General features: G+C 46.3%; 1 protein-coding gene across 1 annotated transcript; it reads right to left on the bottom strand.

The window, feature by feature from the left end:
- Nucleotides 1–8,632: 8,632 nt before the first annotated feature.
- LOC112545723 (taste receptor type 2 member 7-like) lies at nt 8,633–9,565 on the bottom strand. The gene has a single exon (XM_025184465.1). It carries the CDS (start codon nt 9,563–9,565, stop codon nt 8,633–8,635), a length of 933 nt encoding a protein of 310 aa, XP_025040250.1.
- Between the last annotated feature and the right edge of the window lie 7,314 nt (nt 9,566–16,879).

Below are 16,879 nucleotides of genomic sequence, written 5' to 3'. Positions count from 1 at the left end.
TGTTACATTGCAGTGGCAGGAAGTGAAACAAACTTGCCCCAGAGCACTATGTGCTGCTCACCTGAGCCTACATGCTTGGGGGAGCAGAACAGGCTGGGGCTGCAACTGTGGCCTGGGCACTCTGCTTTCCACAGCCATGGGAAGTGTGGGTGGACCTGACCCCTGATGCCACTCCACACCAAGTCCCCCAGGTAATGGCCCCGGCCACAGTGGGCCCTGTGGTTTGGAAGAAGATTTCTTGCTTAAAAATGAGTCTGGGGAAGGCTGTAAAACATGTGTTCCCAATAAGGGTGAATCCATGTCCATAACTCAGGGAATTCCAAGTGGGATTTGGAAGGATAAAACTGAGCTCAGGAGAAGGAGGTGCATTGACCATTTATAAGCTAGGCTATGAAAATGAAGGGGAATATAAAACTTGCATTCAAGCTAAATCTCTAAGTAATGGAAAAATTAACAAATATTTTAAATTAAAACTACAGGCATAAGTAGAAGGTAATACTAATGATTCCTGCAAGATCCTGTAGTATGTCCTGTTTTGGCGTTGCTACTAGTATCACGATTTCATCTGTGCCTGGAGTTTTAATGAAGCAAATTCAAATTATTCATATCCCTGTTGTGTTAAATTAATGTAATTGGTAGATGGGTAAATTTAGCTGCCAATCTGTATAGCTATGTAAAGACCAACCTCTATTGTCCCAGAATAAGATGAGGAATAGATCCTTATGTAATGTTGGGAATTGTAACAGGTTTATTTGGAACAAAAATGTCACATGGAACTAGGTAAATGTTGAAAGAATAGGAAGACAAATTAAGTGGCCAAGGAAGAAGCCAAGAATATGATTAACCTAATACTAAAGAAAACATAAGGTTTAGCAACAGTTTACAGTTTATAAAATACATCAAACAATTAGATTTTCAACAAGATTCTAATTAAACTTAACCAATTAATAGAATACAATAATGGTCAGGGGAAAAAAAAATCAATATATGAGCACAGTCAGGATTTACTTTTGAGGTGCTCTCAAAGGTCTCTTGCTCCATTTACGATGATAATCAAAAGGCTGCTTGCATGTATGTGTATATGTGTATGTGCTCAATGATGTGTGCTGTGTTGACTTGTGCACTTAGTCTCCACAACAGACCCCAAGAGAGCCCCCAAAGACCACAAACCAGATAAGGATCAAAGGTGCCAAGGTTTATTGCTAAGCCTTCGTAACAGTTTGTGACAGTAATAGTTGTCAGTAGACTCCACTGAACTACTATGTACATGTACCCTGTAACAATGGAATGACTCAATCAGTGGGAAATTTCCACTGCCCCCTAGGTCATCCAAAGACTGTCCCCCCAAGACACCACTTTATATACAAGTACAAACAAATCACACCTCACTGCTGACATATCAGGTTGCCACACTCTGATGTTGTCAGGTTACCACCCTCTATAATTACTTAGATACGACACTTCAGCCTGTACCTCCTGGTTTGATTAGATCATCTCTATTCATCATGCTGTCATTTTAGACCCTTTCCTGAATCTGAGTCAGTATAGGTGAGGAGTGGTACTGAAGTCTTTTTTAATGAGCTGCTGGTGCCATGTGTTTTCCACTTATGACCAGTGCCAATTTCTGTTCTACACCTGGGTCTATTACCAAGTAGTGTTTTGCTCTCTCAGATGTGTTTGTGCCAAGTTCTGTGAGCAGGGACCTGCCTCTTGCTCATAGCTTAGGTTTGCTTTATATTAGCTATGTTTTGTCCATTGTTAGCTAGGAGTCAGGCCTCAGACCAGGCCTGTGCTGCCTGTTTTAGGCCTTCATCTTACTACAATTAAAAAGGAAATTATTTGTGCTGCATGTGGTGAATTTGTCATAGAAACTATTGTTAATACCTTATAATTCTTAGAATTGAGAAAATATTTAATTAAGGATGAACAGTTTTTTAATTAATATTGTCCAAAGGCATAAATGAGAGAGAGCAAAATGTTTAAGTAAATATGAAATAATATTCTGGCACAATTAGAAACCCAAGATCACATCCTAATTATACTTAATGTTATGTAAGCTAAATCTGTAGCATTTCAAAACCCTTCTATAGCTTGTTCATGCTGTCATTATCCATGTTCAACCTATACAAGGCCGGATATGACCAGTTAGCCATTGTACAGTCCACAGGCCACTTAGAAGACATCTCCAAGGAGCAACTGAAAGAACCTCTGCTGGTGGTTATCAGGACACCAAAATATGGAAAGTCCACAGATTGCTTGTTGCTACCAAAGAAGAGAGAAGTGGCTCTGCAGATATAATGTGTTTGATGTAACACTCCATTATGTAGAGAGGTGGAAAGGTACTAACGGAACCTACTGAAAGCCACCTCAACCCCAGTATCATGCCAGTGCAGCTGTTGAAATGGAAATCTCTCATTGAAAGAGTGACTAGAAGAGAACAATACTGCACAGTATCTAATCACCAATAATATTACATGCTAACTAAATAAATACTATATGCTAAAATTAGATGTGTGGTCACAACTCCAAATATTTGTTTTAAAGCCTAGTATTTAAAAGGGAGGGATAGCTCAGTGGTTTGAGCATTATCCTGCTAAACCCAGAGTTGTGAGTTCAATCTTTGAGGAGGCCACTTAGGGATCTGGGGCAAAGTCTATCAGAGATGGTACTTGGTCCTGCTGTGAAGGCAGCAGACTGGACTGGATGACCTTTCAAGGTTTTTTCCAGCTCTAGGAGATAGGCATCTCCATTCATATAACCCAAAGTATGATTATTGGGCATACTGCAATCTCTCTGGCACCTGTTTGCTTATATACCACCATGGGATTTAAAGCTAAAATGGTTGTTAGAAAGAAAAGGATAAAATTAATCAAAATTTGGATCAAGAAGTATGGGCACTGAATAAATTATTACATGGAGCAGAACCAGTATTAACCACCCTGTTGGGATGGGAACTGGATAGAGGGGATGGATTATCATTGAAAGTATCCTCAATGTAGGCATTAGTTTTGCTTTATGTTATATGTGGGCAAAAAGATAAGACACTGAGTCAATAAATAACAGGAACCAGACCCATTCAGGCCAACCTATATCCATCCCCTTTTCTGGGCACTGTTAATCCATCAGCAGCACCCATAGCTGCTGTTGAGATAACCCAGCTGGATATTTATGAAGAGATGAATGTCAGAAACCCACTTCAAGTACCAGAACCTCCTTATGCTTCTGTGCATCACCAATAGCTTGTAGAAATGGTATACCAAACTGTAGTGAGCAGGGGTGGCCACTCACTGACCCTGAGGGTAAAGAACCCCCCTGAGCCTGGGTGGGCTGAGCTGCATCCTGCCCCTTTAACTCCCCAGAGGCCAAGGCGGGTAGGATAAAAGCCCAGCACTGGAGCTTAGTAGTGTGTTAGCTGCTGGAAGAAGCAGACGCCTGCCCTGAGCTCTTAAGCCAGGAGGGCCCTGAGGACCCTGGAGAGGCTGAGGACTAGCCTGGACCACTGGGCCTCTGCTCCAAAAAGGAGACCTTCTTTACCATACCTGTGGCGGGGTGCCCCACCCTGCACTGTTTGGCTCTGGGGTCGAGTCTTTACATCCGCGGGCCCTGAGGCCTAGTCCATGCTCTGGGAAGAGGGGATAGGGGGTCCCAACCCAGGGCCCTATCAGTGGTGGGCAGTTCCCACCACTGGCTCGGCGGGGAGGTCTCCCTGAAACACGCCAAGCCCACCGGGGGTTTCCCTTCCACCTGCCCTGGGTTGCTTCCTACCCCAAACCCCCTGGCTGACGGAGACCCCATTTGCAGGTGCTGGGCTGGCAGCAGCCGTGATGTTGTCAGGCCCGACGTCTGGGGCAGCAGCGATGGGGGCATCCACAGCGGCTGGGTGGGCTGCCCACTGTGGTCGGCGTTGAGGTTGCGCTTGGCCCAGGCACTGTAGTGGCGGAGGTGGCAGGCCCAGCGGCTCTTGCTCCAGCGACTGGTCCAATGGCTCTTGCTCTGGCAGAGGTCCAGCTGTGGCTCTGGAGGTTGAGCAGGAGTTCCTCCCTCCCCGGAGGTCAGCCGCAACTGAGGTGTCTCCCTGGCCTTTATATCTAGCCCGCAGTTGGAGCATGCCCAGAACTGCTGCGGGGGTGGGGCCAGCCCAGCCCAGCAGGCCAGTTTGCTCTTCCCTTGACCAGGGCGGGGCGGGACCGCCCCATCCCACAACCCAAGGGGTCAGACTATGATGACCCCAAGAACCAGCAGCCTGTGGGAGGAGAGGGGGTCAGGTAGATTCCAGGGGGGGGTTAGGAAGTGGCCCAGAGGAAACTGACAACTATCAGGCAGACCTTATAACACTTTGGCTATGTCTACACTGGCACAATCTTGCAACAGAACTATGCAAATGAGGCAAAGCGTGGAATATCGCCGAGCCTCATTTGCATATCTAATGAGCTGCCATTTCGCGGAAGAGGCTCTCGCGCAAGAAGGAACGGTTTACACTGCCCCTTCTTGCGCAAAAAAAACCCTCTTGCGCAATGCAGTTACGCTGATTATTTTCAGGCATAATGCCATTGTGCAAGAGGGTTTTTCTTGCACAAGAAGGGGCAATGTAGACAGCTCCTTGTGCGAAAGCCTATTCCGCAAAAATGGCAGCTCATTAAATATGCAAATGAGGCTCTGCAATATTGCATGATTAGCCTCATTTGCATAGCTCTGGTGCAAGATCGTGCCAGTGTAGACATAGCCCTAAGAGTGTGCCAGCATGTTGCAGACGGGATCCCTGCTGACCCCAGTGGCAGCCAAGGCTGCCACTGCTAGGCTCCTGGGCCAGAACGCAGTGGAGTAGGAAGGGCTCGCATCCCCCTTGCCACCCCACATATGAGGTGGCTTGTGCCGGGGGAACTGCATTTGTTTTGCTACCATGCCCTGAACTAGGGGGAAATTGTAGCTAATCATCTTATATAACCATTGTTTTATCTATTGTTTTAGTTAACCCTAAAGTAACTAATGTGTAAGGAAAAGATTTAAGTGGTAGGTACAAATATAGGAATACTGGAAGACTTACCCAGCATTGCCTGGGACCATCAGGGCAGGGGGCTGGCAGTGTGGGGGGCAGGAGTCAGAGTATGTGATGGATAGGAAGAGTGCTGGCCATCAGCTGGTGACTAAAGGGTTAAACTCAGGTAGCTAGGAAGGGGGGTGGCAGGGAGCCAGAAGAACCAATGGTAACAGAGTGCTGAAATCTGAGTTGTATAAGATACCTTGCCTGTTTTACTTTGTGTGGGAGAGTTAAACCAGGAGTTGAGAGAGACAGAATGATTTAAACTCAGGCAGGACTACCCTGTCTCCAAGGAATTTGGGGCATGGAAGTAGACTGAACAAGGAAGGGATCATGAGTAAATAAGGAAAAAAGTGAATCTAGTCATGATCAGGGTATTTTTCTTTATTTTTGTGGGTTGGTTTGAACTGCTCTATGTGATTCTACGCCTCCACTCCCCCATTCACTATCTAAGGGCGTGTCTAGACTACAGGGTTTTGTCGACAAAAGTCTACTTTTGTCAACAAAACTATACCTGCGTTTACACTGCCCCTGAGTTCTGTTGACATAATGTTGACAGAACTCAGCAGTTTTGTTGGTGGTAAACCTCATTCTACGAGGAATAATGCCTTTTGTAGACAGAGTTCTGTAGACAGCAGGCATTATTGCAGCTATACTGTCCTTTGCGTCTACACTGTCATGTCAACAAAGGCTACGCCTAGACTACATGCCTCTGTCGCCAGAGGCATGTAGATTAGGCTACCAGGCATAGGAAAATGAAGCAGCGATTTAAATAATCGCCGCTTCATTTAAATTTACATGGCAGCCGCGCTGAGCCGATCAGCTGTTTGTCGGCTCAGCGCAGTAGTCTGGACACGCGGGTGTCGACATCACGGGCATTTGTCGATCACCCAGGTAAACCTCATTCCAGGAGGCATACCTGGGTGGTCGACAAATGCCTTTGATGTCGACACCCGCGCATCCAGACTACCACGCTGAGCCGACAAACAGCTTTAAATCGCCGCTTCATTTTCCTATGCCTGGTAGCCTAATCTAGTAGTCTAGACATAGCCAAAGTGGCTTGCTTTGTCAACAGAACTGGATGTAGTCTAGATGCTCTTTGTCAACAGAAGCTTTGTCGACAGTTGGGGGGGTGAAGGGGGACTAAGGACAGGGGGCTGAAGATGAGGGTGTGTGCAAAAGTGAGGGTTGGAGGGACTCAGGGCAGTGGGTCCCAGTGAGCATTCCCTCTAAGATTTTTCATCTATGAGTAGAATGAGTTTTGTATTGTGCACCAATATTGAGGTCACGTGCGCTTGTTTGGATGTGTGGCACCCAAGCTATTAACAAATTTGTGTATGTATATAACATTTAAATGTTATGGAAGAAAGAATACTAAAACAAGGGAAAATTAACAATGTGCATGATTTTAAATGTTTATTTAATATGAAGTCAAATAAAAATAAAATTAATGCTGTGAAGTTTTCATTATGTTAGATTTGCCTCAAGGCTGCTCTAAATCTGCACTGGCCACAGTTCCATAGATATCATAGGAGGCCAAAAATAAGCCAACTGCAGCACTGCTCTAGTTTTACCTCCTGAATGTCCCTATTCTAGGAGCTTTAAGAGGGGGCACCACAGAGTCATTTCATTGGCTCTAAGCAAGATAGGGAATCCCCTACCTCCATTGGGAATAAGACCCAAGTAGGGAAGTGAGATCACTGCCATAGTTGGTATGGCAGAATGTAATAATTTAAATTACATGTCTAGGTATGCAGGCACACTACAACCTCCATTATTTTAGTTTTTAATGTAATGAGGCTATTCATGTGACCACACACAATGGCAGCTAACATAGATTGACAGAGCCCAGCCATCTGATTCATGTTTGCAGACCTTGCACATATGTGGCATTCCAAAAATGCCATGCACACCTGTATGTCTGGCTAACAAAACCAACAACTAATGTTAACTATGCGTTTGGCCAGTCAAGTGTATAATCAATATTGTGCAATTGGGTTTAGCAGTGCTCTTCTGAGAGGACTACCCAGCTTCCTCCCTCCCACCCCAGTGTCTGAACCATGCAGCACTGGCCCTCAGGGCAGCCGCCCATCACACAGCCACAGCCTCAACCCCAGCAACAGCCGCCCACCCACCCGTATCGTGTAGGACTCAAATCTTTAGTATTTGTTTTTAATTTTAGTCTCTGCCTTTTCTCCAGAACTTTTCAGTTAAAAACAAAATAAATGGCAATAATAAAAGAACTCCACAATGTTATAAATATGCTGCTGTTATAAATATGATGCAGGACTTTTTCTTTCCTTTCCTTATTTAAAATAAAGACATTTCCAAAACACACATTTTACATTAATTTTTTCTCAGTTTCAGAAAAAAACCGACATTTTCTTTATTTCTCCCTTCATCTAGTTTAAAATAAAACCCAGCAAAACCCAGAGGCTGCGTCTAGACTGGCATGATTTTGCAGAAATACTCTTAATAGAAAAGTTTCCATTAAAAGTATTTCCGCAAAAGCGCGTCTAGATTTTGCGCAAAAGCATCCGTGGCCAGTCTAGACGCGATTTTGCGCAAGAAAACCCCGATCGCCATTTCAGCCATCGGGGCTTTTTTGCGCAAAACAGTTCTTCCCTGTCTACACTGGCCCTCTTGTGCAAGTATTCTTGCGCAAGAGGGCTTTTTCCTGAGCAGGAGCGTGAAACTATTTGTGCAAGAAGCCCTGATTTTGTACATTACAAAGTCAGTGCTCTAGTGCAAATTCAAGCGGCCAGTATAGACAGCTGGCAAGTTTTTGCGCAAAAGCAACTGCAAAAGCAGATTGTAAAGTTCTTTAGGATTTTCTATTAAATAGTGTAAAACTTTTCTGTGCTCTTACTAAGGGCCCATTGAAAACAATGTCTTTTTACCAATTTTGAGACTAACTCGGCTACCCCTCTGAAGCTTGCAAATACAGAGTTAACCTTATTTATTCACCTGTGGTGAAACTGGCAAGTGTTCATTGTCCAGGGAGTTATGCCAGGAGCTAGTCAGCCTTTAACTCATTTATGTTGCTGTGTCCATGACCTAATGTCTATGATTCTGTTTTATAAATACACAAACAATGACATTTGATTTTAGTCACTAGTATTTCACAAATGTTTAATGGAGAAGGATATTCTCTCTCAATAATTTCTATTTACTGGGGCATCAAAAGTAAGACCTTAGTAGAAAAGTATTAATGATGACCTTTATTAGTACTGATTTAAATAGCATTGCCGGTATGTTTGGTTTGTGCTAAAGAAAGAATAAGACATAGAGTTTAGAATTGAACCCAAACAAACTGAAATATCAGACAAGCTTTTAGATAAGGGAGTTAAAGGAATAGTTCCTGTAATGAGTGGTTCTTAAGTAGGGATCTGGAGGGAGAGAGAAAGAAGAGCCTATCAAAGGTGGGAGCCTTTTTCATGCAAGGCTGGGAGTGAGACTGCAGTTCGGTAAATAACTTATCTGAGTAATAACATGTAGGAAAAAATCTGTTATGAAATGCAGAATTTGAATTTGATTCCATTCCTATGTTGGATGAGAGTGAAAGGGCCCCTCCTTGGGATGGTGTAATAAGGTTTATAAAGTCCCTTCTCTCAATTGGCATTTGATTTGATGCAGAATCTTCACTGCCACCTGTTTCAATTTTGGATTGGTCAGAATTAAAATAACGGGGTGTCCAGAAGGATATGCAGACAATAGAACTTCATAAGGTAAACGTACCGGGTGTTGAAATTTGATTATAGATGTCAAAAGAACCATTACAGTAACAAAATACATAATGTAAAGAATAAAAAAAGAGAGCAGAGATTTCATGGCGCCTATATGAGCCTCCACACTGAGATCTTTGAAACGAGTAACATTATTTTTCATTTTCTTGGTGTGTTTCCATAGAGAGATGAGCAATAGGGTAGATGAAACCAAGAATATGATGAAAGGGATGACCAATACAAGGATTTGCACAGGAACAAAGAAGATATATGGGATATCCTTAGCATCATTCCAGGTTGTGTTTCGTTCTAGACTTTTTGTTGAGTTGCATAAATCAAAACCAATATCACTCCAGATTAATGGCATGGTGCTGACCAAGGAAACGATCAAGGACCCCAGAAGCAGTCTGGGCACCAGCCAAGCAATTCTCAGCTTCAGCCAGAGAAAGAGGGGTTGGGTAAAGTTGGTAATCTTTACAGAGTAGAAGAAGCTAAGACAGGTGGCACACCAGAGACTGACTAAGTTTAGATAAGCCCACAGGATTCCAAATGCTTTGTGTTTGCATCCCAGTGCAGAAGTCGTTGGAAAACTGACATAGATGAAGTTGCTCAGCATTACAAGCCACTGTAAGAGAAATCTGGAGATGCTCAGGGAGATCAGGATGTGCTCACAGGAGGCCAGCTTTCTGCTTTTGATCCAGTTAGAGAAAATCACAACTATGATAAATCCATTTCCAAGATTTGAAACAAGGGACTCAAATCCCAAAAGGATCAGAGAGATGAGAGCAACTGGAGTAAGCATGTTATTGTTTTCAGAGACTGCACTTATTCTTCTGTTCTTGGAAAAGCTGCAGAAAAGGAAATTGTTACTCTTGTGCTGATCTGCTGGGATCTGTCTGGAAATGACACTGTTGGTTTAAGCTTTTTCTAAGGGTAGGAACTGCTTTCACAGGGATGCAAATTTCCAAAAAGATTCTGTTACTGATAGTCTCGTCAGTGTCACCAATGTGATGTTCTGACAGATATTTTGCCCTGTTGAATGTTGATAACAGTTCAACTGCGTATGTGTGCTGTCCTGGCTCTTGAATAGGTAGCCAGCACAGCAGACCCCGAGAAAACCCCCGATGACCACAAGTCAGATAAGGGATGAAGGCACATGGTCAGGTTTATTGTAAATGAAGCATGGTCCTAGCTCCCTGAATCAGATGTCTACAGTTCTGCTAGCACATGTGTGCCCGTGACAATGGGTACAGGTAAGTCAGTGGGGCCTTCCACTGTTCCCTTGGCTGGACAAAGACAGCCCTTCTGAGATATATAGAATCATAGAACACTAGAACTGGAAGAGACCTCAAGAGGTCATCAAGTCTAGTCCCTGCACTCTTTGCAGGACCAAGCATTAACTAGATCCCTGACTAACCTGCTCTTAAATATCTCCAGTGATGGAGATTCCACAGCATCCCTTGGCAATTTATTCTAGTGCTTGACCACCCTAACAGTTAGGAAGTTTTTCATAATGTCCCACCTAAACCTCCTCTGCTGTAATTTAAGCCCATTGCTTCTTGTCCTATCCTCGATCATGGAGAACAATTTTTCCTCCCTCCTCTTTGTGGCACCCTTTTAGGTACTTAAAAGCTGCTATTGTGTCCCATTTCAGTCATCTCTTTTCCAAACTAAACAAACCCAGTTCATTCAATTTTCCCTCATAGGTCATGTTTTCTAGACCTTTAATCATTTTGTTGCTCTTCTCTGGACCCTCTCCAATTTCTCCACATCTTTCCTGAAATGTAGTGCCCAGAACTGAGCAGAATACTCCAACTGAAGCCTATTAGTGCAGAGTAGAGCAGAAGAATTACTTTTCTTGTCTTGCTCACAACACGCTACAGCAGTGGTTCCCAAACTTTTTGGCATCATGCCCACTTTTTGATTTGAGAAACCCTCACGTCCCCCCTCCCAAAAAATAGCAGGAAAACTTGGGGTGGGATTGACGGGGGTGTGTGGGGCTGGGACACCTTGCGGCCCTCTCCTGGAAATTCTTCATGCCCTCCAGATTGGGAACCCATGCGCTACAGTGTCACACTGTTGACTCATATTATGCTTGTTGTCCCCTATGACTCTTTGATCTCTTCCTGCAGTACTCCTTCCTAGACAGTCGCTTCCCATTCTCTGGGTGTGAAACTGACTTGTTTCTTCCTAAGTGATGTACTTTGCATTTGTTCTTATTAAAGTCATCCTATTTACCTCGGACCATTTCTCCAGATATTTTGAATTATGACCCTGTCCTCCAAAGCAGTTGAAACCCCTCCCAGCTTGGTATCCTCTGCAAACTTTATAATCGTACTCTGTATGCCAATTATATATATAGTAGCCCAATGTCTGTGATTCTTTAACGCTGTAGCGTTATAGAGTCACCTCTGGGGGGCACTGTTGCCTCATGCTGTGGCACTAGGCTGAGTTCTGCGCCACTCAGCCGGGCCGCCGCAGGGGAGCAAGTGGCGCAAGTAGCCGTTTAGGCTCTGTGCTCCCCATGCTGCATGAGTAAATCTGTGGCCCCAATTTCACATACTGAAATTGGTACACACATACAAATGGGAAAATCATGTTCAGCAGATACCTAATGACCTCTCGAGGGCCCTTCCAGTCCTAGTGTTCTATGATTCTTAGTATTCTATTATTCTAATAATACCTTACAAAAAGTATTTTGCAAAAAAGTATATTCTAATTATGCCTTATTCGTGTTCATAAGCATCTCTATATACATTTTAGAGATTTGTGCATCTGTCTGTCCATGAGTCCATTTGTCTGAGAGCCCATTTGTCCCGGAACTCCTTCTAAACGGTAAGAGCTAGGACCACCAAGTGTGGTAGGCAGCTTTCTCTTATCCTAACTTAAAGCAAGGTCAGGGTTTGGTTGTGCCAAGAAAATGGAAAGTGCCAGGAATGGGACAGTTTTCCATAACATGGAAAGGGAGGGGGCACAGGGAGGAGAGACATGATGCTGAAAGTGTCCAGAGGGGGCAGCAAGCCTGCAGAGGAGTGCTATACTGCTTAGTGACTATTGGGGGCAGCTGTACCATCAAGACAGTGGCTAGTAGTGATGGGGCTCCACTGTCTTGCCTGTCAATAGACCATGTAAGCAGTCCTCTGCCCTAACTCTTCTCCCCCATCCAAGAGGGGGAGAGAAAAAAAGCCCCTGTGGCCTGGGGAGTTGGTGAGAGACAGAAAGCCCCTGACAACTGGTGGGGGGACAGAAAACGTTGCTGGAACCCCCCCTCCCGCCCGGCCTCTCCTCACTCCCTAAGCTTCAGAATCATCATTGCTGTGTACAGTATTAAACAAGTGTAAATAATTTAAAACTTAAACTATGTGTCTTATACTGCCTCTTGTGTGCTGAAAACATTTCTCTGGACTCTACCCCTCCCTATTTACATTAATTCTTTTGGGGAAATTTTTTCACGTAACATCATTTTGCTTACAGTAGCATTTTCTGGGAACATAGGTTCAAAGTTACATAAGGAGTTACTGAATCAAGACAATGAGGTGTCCAGAAGGAGAAAGCAGATCTTGCCTCAGTACATGTAGAGGCATTCAAAAGGGGATAATTGTTGCTATAATGATAATACCACAAAACAGGTAAGGTAGCAGATAAGGAAAGAGATCAGGAGTTTCTTGGCAATAAGATATTGGGTTCCGTAAAATCAGTTGCATTATTTTTCATCTTTCTGCTGTGTCTCCACAGAGAGGTAGGGGGTCAGGATAAATAAAATCAAGAATGCAGTGAAGGGAATGGAAGCTATCAGAGGAAGCAGAGCAGTTAATTTAGAAAGTAGAGTTTTGGGGAGTAACGTTAGTCCAGTGTGCCCGTTGGTGGATTTTCTGTTGATTATTTCTATGAGATGAAGATTACCAACTGTATGCAATCTATGACCACAGCTATGCTCCTGGGGTCCCTAGTATCTCCTTGAGTCACCATGATGGTGGATGATATCAGACTTTCCCCATACACTGATATAGTTGGTACTACAGAGATATGACCATAGACACTACTTAACTGGTCTCCCCATCCCACCCACACTCTGTATCATTCTCTCCATCTCTTTCCTGGCTCCTGTTCACAAGGACTCCATTCACCATTAGGCTGTGTCTACACTGGCACCCTTTTCCATAAGAGGGATGCTAATGAGACACTTCGGAATTGCAAATGCCGCAGGGGATTTAAATATCCCTACTTTCAAGTAGGAAGAAGGGATCTTCCGGAAAAGGGCTTATTTTCCGCAAGATCCCGTCGAGACTGGCGCTTTTCTCTGGCAAAACCCCGAGCCGGAAAAAAGCGGCAGCCATGTTAATGCAAATGCCGTGGGGGGTATTCAAATCCCCCACGGCATTTGCAATTCTGAAGTGTCTCATTAGCATCCCTTTTATGGAAAAGGGTGCCAGTGTAGATACAGCCTTACAGTATACAATTTCTCATGGCTGCCTTGGTACTAGTAGGGGGAAAGCATAGTGGAGCACAGCAGAGCGCTGTGCTTGGTGCCACGGTGGCCTGCAGCAGCCAGGAGAAGCAATGGAAGGAAAAGTCCTGCTCTGCTCCTGCAGTTCTAGGCAGAAGCATGGTCAGTGCAGACAGTCTCTTCAGAGAATTTAGCTGTAAAACTGTAACAAGTCTCTTCTGAAGAACAATTTTCCTAGGCTTATAATTTGGCCAAACGTGGAGATTTTTTACTGTGATGGTCAAAGGCACATCCATGATGCCAGGACAGTCCCCCATCTTCCCTGACCAAAATTAAAGTTCCTGCTCCTATGTATGGAGGTGCTAGTATTTCTTAATGAAACACTGGGGTGAAGTTTTTTAACATGAGAAATGGCCAAACTATTTAGTGAAAACATTAATAGCTTGAACAGTTACTGTAGCAATGTGATAAGCAACTGAAAACAGGACTGCAATAATGAAAAGTGTAATAAAAGTTATAATTACTCTATGTATGTAGTCATTTGGATGCAGCTAATGTGTTTGAGAGCTTTCCAAAAGGAATGCTGTATTTAGGAGTGACTTCTATAATCAATTAGCATATTTAGATATAGTGCTTTTTTGTGACAGCCCAGAATGGCATACCATCATTTATTTTCCCAGCACACAGAAAAGGAATGGCATTTCCCCTGTGCGTACCGGCACTTGTTTTCCTGGGGTGGCTCAGCTCCTGATGGAAGCCTGCTCAGGACATGCGGATCTTAAAGGGGCTGCAGACGCATTTTGGCTCCCAGGGTGGCGTTTTTTTTTCCTTTTGCTCAACAAGGTTTTTTTTTGCTCAACAACTTTGCCCTGGAGTACTGGCACATTTCTTCTCACAAAAAAAAGCACTGTTTAGATATAACTCTTTCCATACTGCAATAAAGATAGTGAGAATGTGGTCAATCAGGCCTGCACCATAGCCAATTATTAAAGTTTGAAGATGCCAAGTACCATATTGTCTCTTCTTTTGCTGCCCACTCTTTTCCTGACAGGAAATAAGGAGAGAAGAGTGCACCCTGGCGTAGCATGTACAGTATTCAAGTGACATGCTGCAGCAGATAATATGCCACTGCTGATGTATATCTGACTCTGAGCTAGTTCCATTTTTTGGCATATCCTTACTTCAGCCGAAGTCTGAGGCCATACTTTGTAATCTTGAGGCCGTGCTTTTGATACTTATGGAGCCAGATGCATATGGAGCTAATTAGAAAGTAAAACCTCACAGTGGATTCTTTGTGGCAGACCCCTCTATTATAGTATGCGTATTTGTTTTTCCCTCTAGTACATTCCATGTATCTTTCTCCTCTTTAGCCATCTCTTGTGTTTCATGTATGTCTATGAATACCACTTAATGGTGAGACTAGTCTTTTCTGAAAAACCAGAGTCTTGCCTGCTACGCTTGGCGGGGGGAGGAGAGAGAGAGAGTGAGTGTATTTATATGTGGTGACAAGGAAAGAGAATCCCATAGAGGGTGTAATATTGTGGATATATATTAAGAGCATTGAGAGCATATTCTGCACATAAAGGGTGTGTCTACACTGGGTCACTTATTCCGGAAAATCAGCTGCTTTTCCGGAATAAGCTGCGAGCTGTCTACAGTGGCCGCTTGAATTTCCGGAAAAGCATCGACGCTGTACTGTACAAAATCAGCCGCTTTTCCGGAAACGCTATGCTGCTCCCACTCGGGCAAAAGTCCTTTTTCCAGAAAAGCTTTTCCGGAAAAGGGCCAGTGTAGACAGCTTTTCCGGAAAAGCAGAAGAAACGGAAAAAAGCGGTTTGGACAACAGGAGACCCCTAGAAGCCGCGGACTTCCGCGTAACCCAAGGGCTTAAAGAGCGCGCACGCTACTGGCCGCACGTGGCAGGAGGCCCCCGGAGACCACCCTTACCAGCTCTGCCACGTGGCAACTGTGCTGCCCAGCGCAGGCATGGCAGCTCCAGGTGGTCGTCAGCCACCATCACCCGGGGCAGGGGAGGAAGCCCCCAGGGGCCGGAAACACAGTGCCCCCTCCTGGACCCCCAAGGAGCTGGAGACCCTCCTGGACTTGTGGGAGGAGGAGGAGGGTCTCCATGACCTGCAGTCCCGCTGCCAGAATGCAGAGCTATACACCCATCTGGCACGGAACCTGGCCCAGCAAGGCCACCCCAGCCACAACTGCGAGCAGGTGCGCTCGAAGGTGAAGGAGCTGCGGCTGGGGTACGTGCGGGCCACGGAGGGGAGGGGAGCAGGACCGGATGCCTGCCCCTATTTCGAGAGGCTGCACTCTTTTCTGGGCGAGCCAGCCCCACAAGTCCCTGTAGACACCTGCCAGCACCCCTCCATCAACCGTCCCACCGAGCCGGAGGAGGGAGACGACAGTGGCGGCGCGTCAGGAGAGGAGGCCAGCGTTGCCACCCAGCAGGCCCCCTGCAGCAGCTCCTCTGTGGCCGGGGAGGAACCCACTGGTGAGTCTTTGCAGGTTACACTCCCAAAGTGCGGGGGGCTGGGGGGAGGGAGAGCCAGGTGCCCGGAGGGGGGAGGGGGAGAGCATGTCACTCAGGCCACGTGAGCTGCACGCTGCGTAGCATGAGGCAGTTAGCAGCATGTGCAACCATGGGCAGCCTGGTGACCGAGCGGCAGGTGGCCGTGGCAGGCAGCTGCAGGGCACGCTCCTCGCACACATTCGGCGGGACCAGGGGGAAAGGTGGGTGCCGGCCGGAACCGGCCAGGGCCCCCGGGTCTCAGCTCAGAGCCCGCAGCTCCACCAAGGGGTGCAGCACAGGGAATGGCACACTGTCCCATGCCTGGCTGTGAGGCACAGCCAGCTGCTCCTGGGATAAGCACAGCGTCACAGTCCTGTGACCGTGGACCCCCACCGAGCCCCTCACCTGCTCCCAGTGCCTTGGCAGGTTCCCCCAGGGAAGTCCCCACTGTGGCCACACCTGTCCCTGGGCTACCAGGCTTGCGGGAGGGATAGTGGGAGGGAGAAGGGCCCCTGAGTTTTGCTGCAAGGATGGGACCATCCCCCCACCCAGTCACCCTTCTGGTTCTGTCCAGGAGATATCCCACGCAAGGGGATCTGAGAGCCCAGACTGCCACTGACAGGTGTGCTCCCAGGCACTGCCATGGGGATGCATCTCGCTCCCTGTCAAACACCACTGCCCTAAGCTTTTCACAGTGTCCACTGGCAGGGAGTTCCACAGGTGAACGCAGCACAAGCGCCCTCCCGCCCTGCACGGGGCCAGGATCCAGACCGGTGCTTACAATACTGGAGGGAGGACCCTACTCCAGGGGCGGTCCTCCTTGCTAACATACAACACGGGAGCAGGAGGGGAACCGAGTGGGACCAAGCCACAACTGTGGGGTCACCTGGGCTCCGGGGTGGAGGGCATGAGGTGTGGGGACAGTGGACGGCCTGCCTAACTGACCCATCCTTTCTTCTCTTCCCTGCATCGGGACCCAGCACCAGACCCGCGACTCCAGCAGCAGCAGCAGCCCCCCCAGCTGCCCATGCCCGGAGGCCCAGGCTCCGATACCGGGACCAGCTGCTTCGGCGTCACGTCACCACGGTGGAGGGGATCCAGACCTCCATTGTGGAGCGTGTGCAGGGGGGACCAGGAGTGGCGGCAGG

Source organism: Pelodiscus sinensis, chromosome 1 (assembly GCF_049634645.1).
Source record: "Pelodiscus sinensis isolate JC-2024 chromosome 1, ASM4963464v1, whole genome shotgun sequence".
Lineage (NCBI taxonomy): Eukaryota > Metazoa > Chordata > Testudines > Trionychidae > Pelodiscus > Pelodiscus sinensis.
This window is presented reverse-complemented; position numbering and strand designations above follow the sequence as displayed.

What these genes read in the sequence shown, in the direction of transcription:
- LOC112545723 (XM_025184465.1), bottom strand. Translation starts at nt 9,565, where the DNA reads ATGCTTACTCCAGTTGCTCTCATCTCTCTGATCCTTTTGGGATTTGAG.